The sequence below is a fragment of the Heterodontus francisci genome, chromosome 1 (assembly GCF_036365525.1).
Source record: "Heterodontus francisci isolate sHetFra1 chromosome 1, sHetFra1.hap1, whole genome shotgun sequence".
In the NCBI taxonomy this organism is placed as follows: Eukaryota; Metazoa; Chordata; class Chondrichthyes; order Heterodontiformes; family Heterodontidae; genus Heterodontus; species Heterodontus francisci.
Window position 1 is genome coordinate 257,028,995 of NC_090371.1, and position 21,474 is coordinate 257,050,468.

Consider the following 21,474-nt stretch of genomic DNA (forward strand, 5'->3'; position numbering starts at 1 on the left):
CACTTAAGGGCCCTTGCCTGCCTCCACATGTATTTTACCCGTGGCAAGCAAGTGTGCCGGGAATGTGAAAGGCTGCCCAGCGATAGCTGCCGGCCTTTCGCGCCCCAGGGTTGGTGGCATGGCAGTCGGGTACAGGGTGCCTGATTGAGGGCCGCCCCCACCTCCCAATCCACCCCTGGGATCCAAGACGCCCCCCTCCCCGCAAACGACCACCCTAGTCTCACCAGGGCACAACCAATCCCCCTGGTGAGGCAACCCAAACTTACCCACTCTCTCAGATCCTTGGCCTGGCTGGGCTGCAGTCCTAGCAGTGGCCACCGTTCCCAGTGGCGCTGCTGAGATTAAGAGCTGCCAGCTCCCTCAAGTGGGTCGAAGTCCCGCCTCGTGCCAATTAAAGCCTGGGATCCATAAAATACAGGACGGATCCCCAGGCTGGGCGGAAGCGGGGTTGTCACCGACATTTACGTCGGAGTCCGGCTCCCGTTCATCCACTGTAAAATTCCAGCCTATGTCTGCGTTTATTCTCCTCTCAAGCCTTCTCCCATCCTTCCTCATCAACAGTGTAACATTCTATTCCCTTCTCCCTTATCTAGCTTCCCTTAAATGCATCTATACTATTTGCCTCAATTACTCCCTGTGGTAGAGTTTTCTACATTCTCACCACTCTCAGTAAAGAAGTTTCTTCTGAATTTCCCATTTGATTTCTTGGTGACTATCTTATGTTGATGACCTCTAGTTTTGCAATTCCTCACAGTACAAGCACTATCAAAACCTTTCATAATTTTAAAGCCCTGTAATTGTGTCACCTCCTCAGCCTTCTCTTTTCAAGAGAGAAAAGATCCAACCTGTTCATCCTTTCTTGCGAAGTTCTGCCCATCATCCTTGTAATTTTTTTTCCCACTCTCGCCAGTGCCTCTATATCCATTTCATTGTATGGTGATCAGAAATGTACACTGTATTCCAAACGTAGTCTAACCAAGATATATGGGCTGAATTTTATGCAGGAGGCGGGAGTCCTGGCAGCAGGCGGAAAGGTGAGGGGAACCCCCGCCTCTGCATTTTTTCTGACCCCTGGACCGATCCTCCGGTATTTTTGGGGTCAAAGTTTAAGGCAGCAGGATCCCCATCCCTTTAAGCTTAATAGTGACAAGTTCCTAGCCCCCCCAAGAGCTGCCAGCCAATCACAGAGGAGCGGTGACCCCTGGTACTGCAGAGACCTCAGGCCCAGCACTGGAACACTGGACCAGAGGTGGGCGAGGTGCGGTCACCGGGGTTGGTCCAGAAGACCCTGGTGAGGTGGGGTTGGCATTCAGTCCAGTGGGAACGGAGGTCCCGGGGGGAGGTTGCCAGGGGGTCCTCAGAGGGCACAAATTGCCCACGAAAGAGGGACCTTCCCCCCTGCCACCAAGCCCACAGGGAGGGCACCTCGTTATCTAAGGCATCCTCCCCACACAGCAAAGGACCACCCCCACCCCCCTCTGGTAAAATCCCACCAGCAGTGGGAAGAGGCCCTTAATTGGTCATCAATAGGCCCCCAGGAAGATTGGGTCTGGCAATCCCAGCATTTGATTCCGTGGCAGCTGCTCCCACTCTGATTCTCCAGCTTCCCCCGACATTGGACTGGGAACAAAGGCCAGACCATCATTTCTACTTTTCAATCCTATCTCTCTAGAAATAAATCCTAGTGCTTGGTTTGCTTTATTTAATGATCTCATTAACTTGTGTCACTACTTTTAAAATTGTGTATTTGTATTCCCAATCCCTTTCTTCCTCTTTAGATTCCTTCCCCCGGCCCCAGTAACGTGACCACATTTCTCTTACCTCGCACTTAACTATGTTGAAATTAATTTGCCAAGTTTATGTCCATTCTGCAATTTAATTAATTGTTCTTGTAATTTGCTGCAGCCCTTCTGGCTATTGACTATCCCTCAAATTTGATGTCATCTGCAAATTTAGAAATTATTTTGATTCCAAAGTCTAAATCATTAATATAAATTGCAAACAATATTGCTCCTCGCACAGATCCTTGCAGGACCCCACTTGCCACCTTCTGCCACTCTGAATAGCTACCCTTTACCCTACTCTCTGCTTTGTCTTGCAACCAGCTACTATCTATTCTGCTAGTGTCCGCTGACTCTGCATGTTCTGACTTTATTCACTAGTCTATTACATGTACCTTATTGGCGGCCTTTTGGAAATAGAGATATACACATCTACCGCTTTACCCTCATCTACTCTGTTACCTCAAAGAACTCAATGAGGTTAGTCAAGCAAGACTTTCCCTTTTGAAATGTGCTGACTATTCATTATTAAATTCTAGATGTTTTTCTATTTTCAATATTAGTTGGAATTCCATTTTCTTTCCTACCACTGATGTTAAACTGACTATAGTTCCCTGGACATGTTCGACCACCCTTCCTAAATATAAGTACAATACTAGATATGACAATCCTCTGGCATTACACCTTTTCTAATGAATTATTATATGTGCAATAGTGCTTCTGCTATCTATTCCTTAGGTGGGTGAATGCAATCTGTCCAGTTGAGGGGTTTTAGCCAGAGTTCAATTAATATATTGAGAAATATTAAATAAACTAAGAGCAGTTAGATTAGAAATGATATATCATCCCATGTCATGTTCACTTGAACCATCTCCCTGGTAAATCCAGAAGCAAAATATGAATATTTCTGCCATTTTGCTAATCACTGCTTGTGTCCTTTAGTGGCCCCCTATTCCTATCCTGACTTTCCTTTAGTTCATGCATTGCTGTTAGTGTCTTTTTCGCTAAGGTTAGCAGGTTACAACTGCCAGTGTACAACCCTGCATACAAAGTTCCAGAAACTCAAGATTTGCAGTAAGTCACTATTGATAGTGTGTACCAGGACTTTTTATTTTGTTAGCTCCAATCTTCCTGCTAGATAGATGGAAAATTACTGTGAATAAGACTTCAGGGAAAACATTTTAAGGCAGTGAAAGTAACTGCAATGAGTTTTTTGCATACCAAAAACAAATTACTTATTTTAATTTTGAGGGATAACTTTTAGATTATACTCAAATGGTTGCTTACAGCATATTACACATGGTGAATGGAATTTGGCTACAAATAAAATTTCTAAGTGGGACTCAAATTTCTTGACCATTGCTATGAAAGTTACACCCTAATCAGATAGGCAGTAAAGACTGCTTCCCCATACTACAGGGACATTTGTTTATACAAGGGAACAAATATATTTACTGCAGATAGATTTAAAAAAAAATATATTAGTTGGGATGTGCAATTTCCATCCACCATGTGTTCCTGGCATGTGCCAATGTGGAAAATCTCCCTTTATTTGATTTTCCAGAAACCAATCAGGAGCAAACTGGTACAAACATCTTTCCAAACTCCTTCAGAGGAGGTGCATGCTGTTACTGACTCTCACACTCTGCGTAACAGAGCAACTTCTGACTCACTGACATGGCGGTGGAATTACACTACTAGATTAGTTTTAAATAAACTATTGCGTTCCTTGAACTTAATGATGCTGTGTAACATATCTACTTCAAATTCAGTCAGAAACAACTGAAATTTAATAGTTCAGTGCTTTTCTTTGGTTGTGGGGTGACTAGGTGGAAAGGGAGGTTGGACAAAGTGGCAGGGGGGGCAGAAGAAATTAGTTAAACGCCACCTCTTGGGAACAAAGTCAAGTATTTAGTTTGAATTCAAAAAGACACTAACATTGTAGCTTAAAAAAAGCTAACATTTTATTATGGCAAATACATATAGCAAAATGTAGAATTATAAGCATATCACTATACACAAAGGCGGCCACAGGGTGGCATTTACTGATCAGCATATACAAAGTTAAGACAATTCACTTTTCTAGTGTTAATTTAGATTAAGAAAAAAAGTGCAATATAATGTTATGTCTTGGACCTAGGTCAAGTTAAAACTAGAGGTAACAGCAACATACGAAAAGTTCTGAAGCCCCAGAACCAGTATTTAAGCCGTAGCATCCCTTTTTGATGACCCACTTCAAAAAAGAAACTCAAGTGTGCTGTAATAATCATGAAGCCATTTTTATATTACTGGCTTTGAAGGATTATGCTACAACATATTACCAAGTGTAACCTGTTAACAAGGGGCAACAAGCTCTGTTCAATAATGCTTTCTAAAATGTATAAGATGAAGTCAGGCCATGGAGGTAATAAGAAAAAAAGCTTTTAAAAATCCATTATTCCAGGCCAGTCAAGTATAATTAGTCGTACATCTAAGAGAGAGAAGCAGATCATGACATCCTAGAAAGACAGCATGCATGTACAGCCCAAATCTGATAAGCAAATCTAACTGGCCCTTATTTTCGTTTGCTTTTTGTGTCTGTCGTCTGGAAAACACTAGAGGCGGACATGAGATTTTCTATGTACTGTCCAAGAACTTGATTTTCAGACTTTAGTTTCAGATTCTCTTCTTTTACAGCATCCACACGTGCAGACAGCTCTGAGTAAGCAAAAGAAAAATACCAAGGCTTACTTGATCACCAGAATATAAAATACAGTAAATTAAGGAACCTCATTTCAATTGTACCAACCAATATTTTTAAACTTTGCCAATTCTACCTAGCTAAACTATGCTAGTTATAAATGATAGCAGTATTATTTACACTTTAGCTAGGAAGGGAAGGAAGAGAAAGGCAAGAATGAGAAAATGAAAGCAGCAATATCAAAAGGTTCTTTTTCCAAAGACAGAAACCTGCAAGTTTCTTCTTCGTTTGGCCTTCAATTTCCCCTGGTCTGAGGTGATGGCAATGGTTATCTGGTGCATTTTTCTCTGAAAGAACTTAGTAAAACAGTTGGGTACATGCAATATCAATTGCCCATTCATTGGAGCTATGTCAAATACAGTTCCTTCTGTTTTATCACAAGACGTACAAGTAGAAATATTTCTACCTTTATTTTGGAATGCCAATTTTTTTCCCCATAAACACAACATTTGATAAATCCTCAGAAGTGACTAAAGATCTCAAGCTGTGTGTTGGAGATATTCCTTTGCAGTAAAAACAAAGGGTTAAAAATATTTGTTTAAAAACATTGAATTCATCGCACAAGCTGGTGATAGCCAAGTGACGTTAAAATATTCATCTCATTTGTTACCCCACCCACCCCACAACTTCTCTTCAGACAACTTTATTGTTGTTTTTCCAAGTATTGTTAGAGGAAGAGAGAGCAATAGAAATGCCAAGACTCACGGAGGCCAAATCACAGTCCTGAGACGGCAAGGTGAGAGAACACAACTTTACACTCAAGATTCCTACCAAGGACAGCATGTTGGTAGACCTATCTATAGGGATAAAAAGTATGTACGTCAACATTTAAAACACATTCATTTACCTTCTAAAGTGTGTTGAAGTTCCAACACTTGTTTAATCAGCCGTGTCTTCTCTTCCAATTCTACTTGGTTTTCGGGGTCAATTACTAGAATTGATGGAAAGACTTTATAAATCAAAAACATGACTGGAAACATGAAGTAGGACAGGACTCAAGACAACCACTGTCCAACACTGTAAAAGCCAGTTTAAAATTAAATATTACCTTCATTTTTCCCTCCCCTTTTTAATTACTTCCTATAGCCATCATTTAGGCTTTCATTTTGAAAGGGTCCCAAGTCTTATAAATGGCTAAGCCCAGAGGCAGTTAAGTGTAAATGGTAGCTGTTAGCTACATTCCTTAATATAGATAATACTACAGTGGCAGATTTGGAGAAAAAAACTTCAATTATACTACACGAACAATTGTTACTTATTTGGGCTTGTGTATCATACATTCCTTGGCATAGATGACATTGCTCTGAAGTGGATGAGACTGAGCATTAATTACTGGGCTGCATTGCTTGAAAAAAAATTGACATTATCTCTGCCTCTCTTCACCACATTGCAACAATCACTGCAAACAAGACATTTTAATACATTGGGGTGAATTTTACGAGTGCGCCGTAGATCTGATGGCGGCGTGCACCTCATACGGATTCGCCGTCCCCGAGTCCCCCGATATTTCACGCGGGGCTCATTTAAAAATGGAGGGGGTGGAGCAGTCGCCCCCTATGAAGTAGAGGGGCAGCCGCTGAGTCCCCAGCAATGGTGCCCAGCACCACATGCAAGCGCGGGTGCCATTTGTAAAGGGCTTCAAGCCCTGACAGGTTATTTAAATTTTTAAAGAGAAAGGATGACGCAAATTTAAGTAAAACAGATGACATTCACACTCCCCTCACACACATCCCCAAGGAAGAATCTATGGATTAATTGGATATTCCCCCCACCCCCCCCTCCACAAAAAAAACATTTGTACAGATCCCGACCTTCCCCCTGTCCAGAGTTCCGAAGGCGCGCGAGTTGCGGCCGGCGCCAGGAATATTGCCGTGGGACGGCCACCCGGTCCAGGTAAGTTCATTACCATTTATTTTAATGCATTTTAATATTTTAGGAACATAGGAGTAGGCCATTCAGCATTTCGAGCCTGCCCCGCCATTCAATGGGATCATGGCTGATCACCCACTTCAATGCCTTTGTCCCCACACTATCCTCATATCCCCCATGTCATTTTTATTTAGAAATCTGTCAATCTCTGCTTTAAACATACTCAATGACTGAGCTTCCACAGCCCTCTGGGGTAGAAAATTCCAAAGATTCACAACCCTCTGAGTAAAGAAATTTCTCATCTCTGTCCTAAGTGGATTCCCCCTTATTTTGAAATGGTGTCCCCTGGTTCTAGCCTCCTCAACCATGGGAAACGTCTTACCTGCATCTACTCAGTCTATCCCTTTAAGTATTTTGTAGCTTTGAATGAGATCACCTCTCATTCTTCGCAACTCTAGAGAATACAGGCCCAATTTCCCCAATCTCTCTTCATATGACGTTCCCGGGATGGTGGGACTAAGTCTGGTGAACCTTCGTTACACTCCTTCTATGGCAATAATATCCTTCCTAAGATGAGGGGACCAAAACTGCGCACAGTACTCCAAGTGCAGTCTAACCACGGTTCTTTACAATTGAAGCAAAACTTCACTGCTCCTCTGATAAAGGCCAACATACATTAGCCTTTCTAATTGCTTGCTGTACTTGACTTATTGACAAGGACACCCAGGTCCATTTGTACATCTACACTTACCTTTTAAGAAATAATCTGCATATCTGTTCCTCCTACCAAAGTGGATAACCTTTAAAGGAAGGCCCCTACCACTTGGCGGTGGAGGGGGGGGGGGTCCGCACTGAGGCCTCGCCGCCATTAATATGCGGCGGCGCCTTCTCAGCGTTGTAGGTGGGCCTCTCCTGCAAGTATTTCACAGGCCACCCCGCCACGACCCAGGGCATTGAGGGGCTGGTAAAACCTAGCCTAATTCACTAAGAGGAGCTCAGACATCAATTAGTCCTATTAATAGGAAGACCGAAGCACTGACCTTTATAGAAAACTGCAACCGGCTATGACTTTAAAAGTCACAACACTTCCTCACCACATTTAAAGTCAAAATGAATAACTAAGTTTGTATGAGTCAATGAACCCCATTAAAAGATCACAATGCAACAATAGCTCCTACATATACTCCAACACACAGAACCCACACTAAACTTTAGTGGTCACGTTATGACTTTTTATATTTGTTACGAGTGCTTCCATTTTTTTTTTTGATTATGAGGATTTGTGTTTTAAAACTGAAAAAAGATTCCATAGATGCTAGAACTTCAGGTTTAAAAAAAAACACAAGTTTTTCTTGACTGAGCTTGTAAACAACAGTTACTGGAAGGCACCTGTTTTCAGATAATTACCCAGTAGGAATTTTTTTGACTTGGGGAAAAGATGTTTACAAAGAAGTGACAGGTCAAGATTTATAGGGGCCAAAAGGCTTGACTCCAGAGATGTTTTTGGTTTCGCTATAGACAGACAGTTGGGATATGGACAATGGTTTGAAAAGGAGTTACAGAATCAAACTGCCAAAGACAAGCCCCAACACAGCCTGTTCCAGCTCTTTGAAAAGCCTGCCAGCTCTCCATCTCTGAGAAGCAAGTGCAAGAAACTGCCTGAAACCCCTACTGTTGCATTTTTCCTGAAAAGCCTGCCCAAACTGATCTTCAATGTTATCAGACAAGAACTGTTCTGGGAAGATCCCAGCGACAGCTGTTTACACGTATTTGGGACACCAAACCAAAACAAAGGACATCTGACTTCTTTCTTCAGGAATTAACAAGTATTTGAATAAACTGTTCTTTTTGTCTTTTTTTGTAATAGAGAAAATCGCTATTTTTTAGGTTAGTGTGTGTGTGTGTGTGTGTGTGCGCGCATGCGTTTGAGAGGGGTTAAGGTAAAAAGGAAACTTTTATATTTCAATCTGCGTTTATGCTTTGCTTCGTTACTGGTTAAGACTTTTTTTAAAATAATAAACTGAGTTTTGTTGTTTATTTAAGAAACCTGGTTGATGTATTTTATTCTGGGATAAAGATAGAGTCTATGATTGACTGTATCAGCAACTGGGAAAAATTTGAATGTATGTCGTGACCAGTGGAACTGGAGGGACAGTGCCCTCCTTTCGCCCTGGTCATAACATGAAAAAATGTTAATATAAAAATTCGGAAGCATATTGGAAGGTTGCAACACTCAAAGTTTAGATGCTTGTCTAAACTGCTGGAGGAATCATTCAAACCCCCCAAAAAGTGTTATAGCCGTGTACCACAATCTCTGACCTCGTTTATTTGACACAAGGCTCAATGCCTGCAGCACATCTGCGTTATATCTAAGTATTTAATTTGCTGATGAAGGAATTTATAAAGCTACAAGTGAAAAGTTTGCAATTAGGACTCAGCACATATGTTCATGTCAACTATAAGCTTCCATTCTCAATAATGCCAAGAGTTGGAGGAGGAAAGATTTTCCCACAAAAAGCACAAGTACAGCAAATTATTCTGCGCTGCTCTCTCTCATGTACATCTTAACAGTAACACAAACAGCAATAGCAGAGGGCTCATAGCAGATTGGTTGTTGGCCTGCTCAGCTGGATGTAGTAAAAGAATAGGTACTTTTCATTTAAATGCCTTTTAACATCTCATTCATATATATTCGGAATTATTCTTCCATAGGTACTCTACATGTTTGATTCTGAATTCAGATATCCTATTCTTAGTGTTTCCACGTAAAGTTGTTGAATTAGATGCTCCTACTTCCAATCTGATTGTGTTCTATGGACTCTATCTACATTACATAACTATCCAAAAAGAAATAAGACAGCAAACAAAAAAAGCCAAAAACCTACATTGGATCTTTCCAATCTCACTTGATCCTAAGTCTTGTAGTCCACTTATATTACAAGATTGCTTCCACTGGAAGTAGATCTGCAATGTATGCTGGTACCCTTGCCATCATCTGTGTCCCATTAATATTGCCAGAAAATTCAGCATTTACAAATAACTGTACATGTCAGGAGAAGGTCCAATATTCTACTTGGGGGAAAAAGAGAAATCGCAGACTGCCAATACTTGGTATCAGTTTTCACGGTAGAAGATGAGTATACAATACTAGACATAGGAGAAAAAATAAAAATCAATCAAGGGGAGGAACTTTTTTTTTTTAAGTTTGTTCTTGGGATGTGAGCATCACTGACAAAGCCAGCATTTATTGCCCATCCCCAATTGCCCTAGAGAAGGTTGTGATGAGCCACCTTCATGAACTGCTGCAGTCCTTGAAGTGTAGGTACATCCACAGTTAGGGTGAGCAAATGGAGAGTATTCCATCACACTCCTGAGTTATGCCTTGTAGTTGGCGGAAAGGCTTTGGGGAGTCAGGAGCTGAGTTACTCGCTGCAGAATTCCCAGCCTCTGACCTGTGCTGTTAGGAAGGGATTTCAGTATTTCGACTCAGTGATAGTGAAGGAACATCAATATTGTTCCAAGTCAGAATTGTGCATGGCTTAGAGGGAAAGTTGCAGGCAGTGGGGTTTCCATGCATCTGCTGCTGGTAGAGGTCATGGGTTTGGAAGATGCTCTCGAAGGAGTCTTGGCGAGTTGCTGCAGTGTATCTTGGAGATGGTACACACTGCTGTCAATGAGCTTTAGTGGTGGAGGGAGTGAATATTTAAAGGTGGTAGGTGGGGTGCTAATCAAGCGGGCTGCTTGTCTTGGATGGTGTTAATCAGAGCCTCTGGATTACTCGTCCAGCAACATCACTGTCCCCCTCTTACTAGATTTAATACAAGTTAAAATGGTAATGGAGAAAATGAGATTAAAAGATAGACAAAACTCCAGCACCTGATGGTTCAAGCCCAGAGTATTAAAAGTCAGTGAAGGCATTGTAGTAGTCATGATTTGCCAAAACCCACTTGATTCAGGAATTGCCCCCTTGGATTGGAAAATTGCCAGTGTCACTCCATTAAATTTAAGGAGGGCAGGAGAGGTGAGCTAGGAAATTACAGGCCCATTAGTTAACATCTGTTTTGAGGAAGTTACTAGAATCTGTTATTCGGATTAAAGTGACTGAGCACTTGGGAAAACATAAACTGACTGGAAACAGTCAGTATGGATTTGTAAAGGGGTAAGTCATGTCTAATGAACCTAGCTGAATTTTAAGAAGCAAGTAACTAATGTGGTAGATAAAAGTGTCTGTGGATTTATTTGGACTTCCAGAAGACATGCCAGGCAACAGACAGAACAAAAATGAGCACACACAAAATTGGAGGCAACCTATTGACAATTGAGAGGGAATTGGTAAGGGGTTAGATAAAGATTTGCATTTATATAGCATCTTTCGTGACCACCTAATGTCCCAAAGCTCCTTACAGCCAATGAAGTATTTTTTGAAGTGTAGTTACTGCAGCAGCCAATTTTTGCATAGCAAGCACTCAAACAGCAATGTGATAATGACCAGATAATTTGTTTTTGTGATGTCTTCTACCAATATTTATCTCTCAATCAACAAGAGTGTAGGAATAATGGGTATGTATTCAAATTGGCAGGTTGCGAATAGTTGTTTTCCCCAGGGATCTGTACAGAGGCCTCAGCTTTAGACTATATTTCTAAAACAATTTGGACGAAGGAATGGGGAGCCACATATCCAAGTTTGCTGATGGCACCAAGTTACGTGCCATAGTAAATAGTGTAGATAGGAGCAGAAAATTGAAAAGAGACATTGATAGATTAAGCAAGCAGGCAAAATTGTGGCAGATGGAGGTCACTGTGGGGACTTTGGATGTAAAAGATAGATCAGAGTATTTTCTAAATGGGGAAAAGCTCGGAACAGTGAAGGAGCAGAGATCTAGGTGTCAAAGTACAGAAAATCACAAAGCTAGTGGACAGGTACAAAAAATAATTCCAAAAGCAAATGAAATGCTGGTCCAAGGGGACCGGGATTATAATAGATGCAAGTTATGCTATAGTTATACAAAGCACTGGTTAGAGCCCATTTAGAACGGTGATCAGTTCTAGGTAACGCACCTCAGGAAAGATATATAGTACTAGGAGGGGATACAGCACAGATTCACCAGAACGATACTGTGGTTAAAAGGTTTAAATTATGAGGACAGATTGCATAGACCAGGCTTATATTTTCTTGAATACAGAAAGATTAAGGGGTGAACTAACGGAGGTGTTTAAGATAAAGGTTTACATAGTTTCTCTCTATCTACTCTATTTCTTCTGATGGAAGAGTACAGAACAGGTGTGGGGGGGTGGGGTGGCAAAACCTTAAATTAGAGTCCGGATGTACTTATTCAGACAAAGGGTAGCGAAAATCTGTCCCCCAAAAATTGTTCATGCTAGGTTGATAGAAGTTTCAACACGGAGACTGATAGATTTTTGTTAGGCAAGGGTATTAAGAGTTACAAAACCAAGGCAGCTAGACAGGAGTTGAGATACACATCAGCCATGAACTGATTTAATGGTGTCACAGACTTGAAGGGCTGAATGGCCTACTCCTATTTCTATATTCCAGGCTAACAATTCAGAAAGTACTCACCTGTGGTGAAACTCAAAACGGCAGACCTAACTTTAGCGTCACCAATAAATGTAATAAATTTTATTTTTATTTGCTGCTGCCAGCACCCAAAGGTCAAAAGCAACCCACAAACCCACTCTCTAAGAGAACTTTGGTGCCTCTACCCACATTGGCATCGCGAGGTTGAATTTATGGGGTTGTCTCCAAAAGTGCTCTTGCCAAGAGAAACAACTTTATAAATAAATGGGCTTTTAGAGAGAGCATTATTGTTAAATTTTCTTGTGACCCTATGGCCGGAATTTTACATGGTCCCAGCGGGTCAGATGGTGGCATGGGGACGGCATAAAATTGAGCGGTATGCTCTGGGAGGCCTACCCGCCCCAATTCCGCCTCCGACCAAGTTTACGGAGGTCCAGCAGGGGGTGAGAAGTGGCCCACCCGCCCGAGGCCAATCAAGACCCTTAAGTGGCCACTTAACGGCAACTTAAGGGCCCTCGCCCACCTCCACGGGTATTTTACCAGTGGCAAGCGGGTGTGCCAGGGACATAAAAGGCCGCCCAGCTATAGCTGCCAGCCTTTCTGCACCCCAGGGGGAGCCTGGCATTAGGGCACAGGGTGCCCGATTGAGTGCCGCCCCTGCCTCCCAACCCAACCCCGGGATCCAAGACGCCCCCCGCCCCCTCAAACGACCACCCTAGTCTCACCAGGGTATGACCGATTCCCCTGGTGAGGCAACCCAAACTTACGTTCAGTCCCAGCTCCTTGGTATCCTCCTCAGTCGGCTGGGCTGCAGTCCCTGCAGTGGCCACCACTCCCGGTGGCGCTGCTGAGACTAAGAGCTGCCAGCCCGCTGATTGGCTGGCAGCTCACTGAGGCAGGACCTCCTCCCTCAAGTGCGTGGAAGTCCCACCTCGGGCCAATTAAAGCCTGGGGATCCATAAAATACAGACAGATCCCCAGGCTGGGCGGAAGCGGGTTCGGCACCGACATTTACGTCGGTGTTCGGCTCCCGTCCGCCCACTGTAAAATTCTGGCCTATATGTTAAATAGGGAGACAGCTGTATGCTGGCATCTCAGTCATCTCTCTCCAGTTTTACTTTATGCTTTTGAACTGCTGGTTGCAGACAGATTAAAGATGTTGAATTTGTCTCCTCTAACTGGATAAAGAAAGATCTCCCAGCACTATTCAAAAAGAGTACAAATCAGGAAATTAGAGGAGAATGTAACAAGGATAATGCAATAATGCAAGACTTTAATCTTCAAAAAAAAAAGACAGGGTAAACCAAATAAGCAAAAGTAGCTTAGAGGACAAATTTAAGGAACGCATTTGTGACAATTTTCAAGAAGTATGGGGGTATTTTATGCTCTCCTCCACAGCGAGTTTGGAGGCAGGAAGAGCATTTAATCAGGCGAGATGGTGGTGGTGTTCTCTCCTGCCGCCATCCCAATTAAGTCTGTGCCGAGAAAACGCGTGGATAGCCTTCCTACCCCACCAATTGAGACCCTTAAGTGGGTAATTAATGCCCTATTAAGGGCCTCATCCTATCTCTGCCAGTATCAGCCCAGTGGCAGGCGGGCCTGTTGCTACACAGAGAGCGCACCAAGCAAACCCATGCGGGATTGCTTGCCGGCTCCACGGGGGCTCCATTGTTAAAAAGCATAGTGCCTGACTGAGGGACCTGACACTGGCGGGGAGCAGGGGGGGGCAGTGCCGCTGAGAACCACTCCCGCCCTTGCTGCTGACTCCACTGCAATCCCCTCCCCCACGACATCCCTCCCACCACGACTTACCGGTGGCCTGGGTCCCTCAAAGTTCCTTGGCTACTACTGGGTGCATTACTGGCAGCAGCCACCACCTCCATGGTGGCGCTGCTCAGCAAAATAGCTGCCAGCCTCTGATTGGCCGGCAGCTCTCAGCAGGTGGGACTTCCTAGGGAAGGCCCACCACTGTCCACTTCAGTGCCTAATTGGAACACAATGTGGCAGGCCTTCCCCAGAGGAGGGGACGCAGGGCTCTCGCCTGCTCCTCAGCAGGTGGCCAAGACCCTGGCGCCTACATAAAAACCCCCTCCAAACTGTCGAGGAACCAACCAGAGAACAGGCTATTTTAGATCTAGTATTGCATAATGAGACAGGGTTAATTAGTAATCTTATAATAAAACATCCACTGGAGAACAGTGATCATAATATGATGAATTTCATGTCAAGTTTGACTGATGTGATTAAGTACAAAACTAGGGTCTTAAAGTTAAACAAAGCGAATTACATATGTATGAGGGGCGGGTTGACGAAGGTAGATTGGAAAATTAGATTAAAATACATGATAAAGTAGATAAGCTATGGAAGATATTTGAAGAAATAATTTATAATATCCAGCAAATATGCATTCCATTGTGGAATAAAACCACCACCAGAATAGCAGTCCACTGTGGCTAACTAGAGAAGTTAAAGATAGTATTAGATTTCAAAAGGCAGCTTACAATGTTGCCAAAAAGAGTAATAAGCCTGAAGATTGCTGATTTTTAAAATCCTCCCAACTGACATCCAAGAAATTGATAAAGACAGAAAAATGTGATCAAACTAACAAGAAATATAAACAGATTCTACAAGTATGTAAAAAGGAAGAGATTAGCAAAACAAAATATGTGTTCGCCAGGGGCCGAGACAGGAGAAATTGCAATGAAGAATATGGAAATGGCAGAGATGTTAAGCAAATAATTTTGTATCCGTCTTCACAGCAGAAGACAAAAAAAAACAAATAGTTGGGAACCAAGGATCGAATGAGAGTGAAGAAGGTAGATGATCTTTAGAGGACTGCTTCTGCCTGGACCTCACTGACTTGAGATAATAGGTGTTGGCTTTAGGAGTCACACTCACACTCCAACAGTTCACTAGCCAGCTGCTAGTTCAGATTTCCCACTCAATCTCTCCCTTCTAGTGACAACTCCATGGATCAAAGTCCATGCTGGGCTCAGTTGAGGACTCGGTCACAGAAAGGTAACATTTTTGTCTCAGTGAATGCCACAGGATATCAACTGCTTTTGTATGAATTTCTGTAACCCCTTCTTCCACCCCTTTAAGAACATGTATGGGTGAATGGAGCACCAGGTGAATGTATTTCTTTCTGGGCAAGTAGATTACAGCAAGGGAAGAGGGGATTGGATTGCACTTTGAAAGCAACAACCACCAATGTAGACTTTATATCATACCTTCCATCTCTGTATTCATCATGAACAGTTCGCTGTCGAGTTTTGAATCAGAGACAGTCGATCCAGAATCCACTAAATTAAAAAAAAACACAAATTTTTGTTTTAGATACTAAAGGTAATAGTAGAAGATTTTACATCAGTTCCCCTAAATGCTCTGTTGGTAAATATCCCACCATGTAGCCCCTACAGAGAAGGAAAGTTCCAGGTTTAATCCCTACATCAGCAGCTCTTAGCACTAGGCATTGGTGGGAATGCTGTTACCCAATATCAGCTGGAACAGCAGTTGAATTCAGCACCCGTAATTTAGGAAGGGGGAAGAATTAGCAATGGCCCCTACTCCTGATCACAAGCCAACAACTCTTGCTGGAAAGTGTGTGCTTAAAGGTATTGGGTGATGCCCTCTTAACATCAAAAGGCCTGTCAACACACACTGTCTCAGCTCAAACTATGAAGAATGCCAGCTGGGAAGTTACCAAAAGACTGCCACCTCTCAGGAAACTATACTCTAATGTGAAGTCAGCACCTCCAAAGAAAATAAAAGGGATTTTTTTTTGTAAAAAAATAAACAGTGGATTTTGCTTCTTTTTTCAAAGCTAAAATAGAAGCTGGTATCACAGAAGTATTAGTCAATATAACTCTTTGGCTCTGTAAGCAAAGCGGCAACAGGAACAATCTATTCTAAGGTAAAAGCATTTTATAAAATACTTCGGAAAGGAGAGCAAAGTGAATTAACTAGTAGTGAAGAAAAAAAAAAATCAAGTTTTAATTCAGTCACCAGCAGTCTACTAGAGACTAACCACAGAAAAAAGTTGTTCTGCTGGTGCCTGCAGCAAATCTGCCAGCAAGTGCCTATTCCAGCTTCCAGAACGGACACAGCGCTAGGTCAGAATAGGTTGGTCAACTGATTAAAGTTATGATTCTTCCTCACAGGTATATGATTTTAGAAAAAAAACCTAGCAAAATAACAAAAGGTATTTTAATACATTTATTCTTCTGGAAGCAGATTCTGTCAATTATATCACTAGGGTTTTGTGTAGAAAGGATATCAACGTCATCGACAAATAGTATAAACTTTTAGAAATGCAACTGAAACTCTTGCAGCAAGAATCTAAAAGTGACAACATCCATTTAGCATGGGTATCAAACCAAAGCTAATTTTGCCGGAAATTTGAGTTAGCTTAAATCCACATCAGACATTAGTCAATCAGTCCTCGTCACTAAACAACTATCATTCCCAGATTCTACTGCTAGGAAACAGACCTCTGCTTCCACCCTCCCTATATTTGTCTCACCCAATGCGTCTCCAGCCCACCCAAAAAAAAATTAATCCCTTCTCCAGCTGCTCCACCAAAACTTGTCAAGAAAACCTCTTTAAAGAAAAAGTAGCAATGTAATGACTCTCCTGCTAGGCAACAGGTCAGATAGACAGGGAAAGGAAGTAATATTCAGTGGCACTTTTTTCCCTCCCCCAGAGCCTGCAAGTGGGGGACCACTGATCCCAATATAAAACAGCTCAGGTCAGATCAGTAAGCTGACAGAAACACAGGAGTCAGGTTTTTAAAATGGAACCTCCGGAAATGTTAAATCTGTTCAATGCACGAATGAGGATAACACCTCATGAGCCAGTTATGAAAGTCAAGCTTCCATTATAGAATGCATGAGGAGTGAAATTTTCTGTTGCTTGTTTAGTTTATTATCGCATTTAGGTTCGTGAATTCACTCATCTGCACAAGTATCAGAGGGAACATAACGAATAGTAAACAAAGGGTTAACAATGTTGTAGTCTTTTACAATTTAAAGGAAGAGGGGGAGGTTTAACAAAATCTAGCATGTGTGTGTGTGTGTGTGTGTGTGTGTGTGTGTTGGGGGGGGGGGGGGAGTTCTTCAGTACCAATAAATCATGGAGAAATACTGAAGAAAACAATTTTAATTATATTTTAGTATTGCTGAAAATAGAGACATGTTGTTGAAGCTTTTCGTCTTGCACTCAACAGGGCAATCTGCTGATTGGCTTGCCTCTACCAATCAGCACTCTCTCATACAGTATAAAGTTGTTGTCTTCCCTTACAATTGGTATTCTTGTGGATTGTCCTGATGAGTGCAAGATAAAAAGAAAAGCTTTGACATGTCTCTATTTTCAGCAATACTCAAGTTCTGTACTACTAAACGACTATTATATTTTAGTATAAACACACACCCTCTAGCTCACTGGATTAGACTACTTCGTTTTTGTAGACAAGGCCCAAATATGTTTGATTATCACAAATACAACTTGTAAGATTTATGTTATACTACAACATATAGTAAAAATATCCAATTTGCTGAGAAAATGCATAATTTCTGTTTACTCAAGAGTATATTCAGGAGATATCCTTAAGGAATAGATCAATTGAATCCTGATGTCTTTCAGCTTGCTACAAACTTTGGAACCTGAGGACATAGGCTCAAGATTAGAAGGAAGCTGCACTGCCAGTTCAGGCTTAATTATTTTATACAGGGGGATGATGAATATGTAGAGTGACGCTGGAGGCAGATAATGTAGAAAAATTTAAGACAGAATTGAATTAGTTGAGGGAATGGACAATGAGGGAATTTTGTTTTTTTTGAGATGGCCCAGATGGACTGCTATACTTTCCTATCAGGAACCAGCCACCACCGGGAAGGTATGTACAAGCATAAAGTCAGCAAAGGGCAGATTACTGGGTCTGTTAAGACTAGCTTTCATATTTGCAATGCTCAATTGTATAATCATACATTTGGCTGTAAGATTTCAGTCATGAAAGACCACAGAAAGGATGGAGACACTGAAAGTTCCTAGTTGGGCACTGAAATTTTTTTTTTTTAAAAAAGGAGGATCTCAAAAGTTGCTTGCTTGTTTCTAATCCCAACCTCACAGGCAGCAAAACTGACATGCAGCACATATCCCTATTAGATTTCCAATGTTTTAGAAAAAATTGGATCCCCCTTTCCTTCACCAACCAACTATCATCGCTCATGACAGTATCAACTCTAGATGGGCTTGGTGCTCTATAGGCACTGTACACGCCCTTAAGGTAAGCAAGTGATGGGGCCTCAGTAGAGCTCAATGCTCACTTGTTCACATACACTTTCAAGCAGTGGTTGATTTTTCCTCCCTGCCCCATTATATGGACTTGTCACGACCCCAGCTGAGACTAGCAGCACAAGTGGGAGGATGGAGCCTCGGGCCTTACTGATCTGTATGGCTCAGCTGCTCACTGGATAGGCTAACTGAACACCCAACTTCCAGGTTTTAAGAAACCACTTCAACACATGTGTTGAAATAGAAGTCAGCAAAAACATTTTTTGTTGACAATAGAGGGGGGCCAGGGCTTAAACTGTACCAGGTTTTTAAAACCACACATAGTTTGGTGCATTGAAAATTAGACATGCATAAACATAGATATTGAATGAGACACAGTAACCAGTTCAAATCCTCAGTCACTATTCAGATCCGATAGAACTGCTGTCTCTTCAGAGATGGGAGGCGGGCTTTGCAGTCTAGTTAACCCATATTCTCCCATGGGTTTGCCTTTAATCGGATTTTCCTCTCCGTCTGCAGGCTGACTAAGGCCTACTTTACCGTACCCACAGCACTACCGGCATTTTTAAAGAGCCGCTTCCGCAGGAGGATGTGTATGTGGAAAGCTAACTGCGAGGTCGGCTGCTGCCTTCGGGTCCTGCCAGCCGCTCGCCAGGAGGCCGGAACTTACCTTCTGGCCGCCGGGTTTCAGCTATTGCCGGAGCTGGGTCCAAATGGGAGGGTGGAGAGAAAAACAAAAGCGTCCAGTCTTTACAGATTTAGAAAACGAAAAATTTCAGGGACTGGCATGAACAAGATGGCCAGCAGAGGGAGAGTGACACAAACACTGAAGAAAGGCCAATCTGAGGCAGAAACAGTTTCCAGTTCACTACTGCCACACATCAAATGCAGCAGCTTTAAAAGCATAATAGCAAGCGCTTCGGAAACTTTACTTCTCCCCAATAAAATTCAACTTTCAAAGCATACTTATGCCACATTTTTCATCAAGCTGAAAATGCAACTCTGCCCCATTTCATTTTTTTAGGGATTAACTAGATGACACTTTAAAGAATACAGCCGATTGAGTTTGAAAATTCTTTTTAACCATATCTTGATTTAAAAAAAACATTTGTCCCCAAGTTAACTCAAACCTGTTACACTTGGAAACCAAAACTTACATAAATGCATCATGCCACTGCTGTGCAACACCCCACACATTTTTCCCTTTGAACCCTTGCAGAGTTTTGCCTCCCCCGAACAAATTAGTCATGCGAATAACATGGGGAAAAAGGTGAAACAGGTATGAATCAAGAACAGCGGAAATGAGCTGTAACTGAGGCCACACATATTTGTGATGTAAACAGTCTAATCATCAGTGTCTACCACTTAACTGTATCGAAATGGTTACAGAAATAGGTGAACAAAAGAGATGATACATGAGATCAAATTCTTGTGCATAAACAACGTATTTGATAGCGTCCCACCCGATACTTAAAAATACGGTTTCCTACACCTAATGTACAGACTACCCTAAATTTAAAGCAAGCAGGCAAAATGGTCCTTAAAAAACCCAAACCACGCATTTTTGACTATTAGTTCAATGACATTTTCGAAGCATCAGAAAGAAAATATCAACAACCGCTGAAGCTGGTCGACATCGCCTGTATGTGAATTACTAGTTATTCATTAACTCGGACTTTACCCGAATCATCAGCTAAAGAAATGGTCGTGAACACGCCGTCCTCTTCTGTACTCTCAGCTTGATCCATATCACTTCCAGTGTTGGAGCGGATAGAAAACAACGTCCTAACCACTAAAGCGGAGACAGAAATGACTTGTTCAAGATGTGCCCGTCTTATTTCAACTGAATGGTTGTCCAGAACTGAATAATTGAAACCTGACCTGCTGCCTTTACTTGATACCTGATCTTCTGCACGGGCTTTAGCTCTTCCGGAAATTGTTTAAGGACAAAGCATAAAGTTAATAACTTAGGAAATGCTTCACTTAAAAAAAAAACCCTGAACTTTAAACATTTGGTATCCTCCCTTAGTGTTCAATTCTTCTGTCTTTAGTTGAATGATAATTAGTAGTGGTAATTTAAAATTCATGATAAACAAGTAGTCATTTTATATGATGTTCTTTACTTCAAAATTATCTTTTGGTAAGTCAAAACTAAAAGTTAAAACTCTGTAATATGCCAACATAAACACTAATACTTGGTTATTTTACATAGAAATGACAACACAAAAACAGCCTGACCAGTCTGTGTTGATGGGCTGAATTTTACAGCAACCCCACCAACATCGGGGGAAAATGCCTCCAACAGAGGCCCACCATGGACCTCGATGCCGGGAAAGCCCGGCCCCATATTGCTGGTGGCCGCCTCCCCGCCACTTGGCGATGGGAGCAAAATTTACATATGTAAGTAAAGGCATTAATTACCTCCGTGTTCCGTCCCACTGCAATATTGGTGCCAATGGCCGGCACTCCCGCACCATCTTGTCTGGGGAACCGAGGCGTAACACTGGTGGGGAAGGGGAGTAGGTAAGTTTTCAGTGCAGGGGGCGGGGAGCAGGGTCAAACTAATCTCATTGGTTTAGGGGATGGTGGGAAGTTTAAAGTTTTTGTACTGGGGGGGCGGTCAGGTGAGCAGCAGAAGTATTTTGGGGGGAGAGTGCAAGTAATGCATTGCATGGTTATTGGGGGGGGGGGGGGTGGGAGAGGGACAATTTAAATGTTTTGAAAAAATTTTGAAACCTATTTCTTTAAATATTGAAATTAAATGGAAGGGCTCAAAGCCCTTTAAAAATAGTGTCCGTGCCTGTGCAGAGGCTGCTGACGCCATTGCCAGGGACGGCCCGCCCGCCACCTCCACATCATCTGGGTGGGCCGTCTGCCCCGGTCACTTAAATGAGCCACCGCGCTGAATATCACAGCAATTCCATCAGTGGTGGCATTGTAAAATATTTAATCTCCACAACAGTAGTCCCAATTCCATGTGCCCGCTCAGTTCCCATAGCCCTTTAATCAACCAGACCCTACCCGAACAATGCATATATTTTATTAAAATATTCTTGCTTCTATTAATTCCTTTAACTATTAGATTTTATTATATAATTATCTCTTAACATTAAAGGGATCAGCATTTTGAAACAAAAGCATTTATTTCTGCTGGTGTTATGCATAGGCTAGTTTCAAAGGCTATGATGTCAATCCCTTCATCAGGACCACTGGTTTACACTAATTATGTTATGTTGTCTTTTTTTTACATGAGATTT

The 21,474-nt window shown here is 42.2% G+C and overlaps 1 protein-coding gene across 5 annotated transcripts; it reads right to left on the bottom strand.

Annotated features, from left to right (window-relative positions):
• Nucleotides 1-3,727: 3,727 nt before the first annotated feature.
• On the bottom strand, nucleotides 3,728-20,744 carry LOC137358529 (short coiled-coil protein). Of its 5 annotated transcripts, XM_068024576.1 has the most exons (6): nucleotides 20,456-20,579; nucleotides 20,099-20,143; nucleotides 19,899-20,009; nucleotides 15,157-15,228; nucleotides 5,369-5,452; nucleotides 3,728-4,478 (listed from the first exon to the last, which is right to left on the bottom strand). In XM_068024576.1, exons 1-6 carry the CDS (start codon nucleotides 20,562-20,564, stop codon nucleotides 4,336-4,338), a joined length of 564 nt encoding a protein of 187 aa, XP_067880677.1. In that variant the 5' UTR covers nucleotides 20,565-20,579; the 3' UTR covers nucleotides 3,728-4,335. The 5 variants fall into 5 exon arrangements, with proteins under 5 accessions (XP_067880677.1, XP_067880596.1, XP_067880861.1 ...); XM_068024495.1 differs by lacking the exon at nucleotides 20,456-20,579 and adding an exon at nucleotides 20,639-20,744 and having other exon boundaries at nucleotides 19,899-20,143; XM_068024760.1 differs by lacking the exons at nucleotides 19,899-20,009; nucleotides 20,099-20,143; nucleotides 20,456-20,579 and adding an exon at nucleotides 20,639-20,721.
• Between the last annotated feature and the right edge of the window lie 730 nt (nucleotides 20,745-21,474).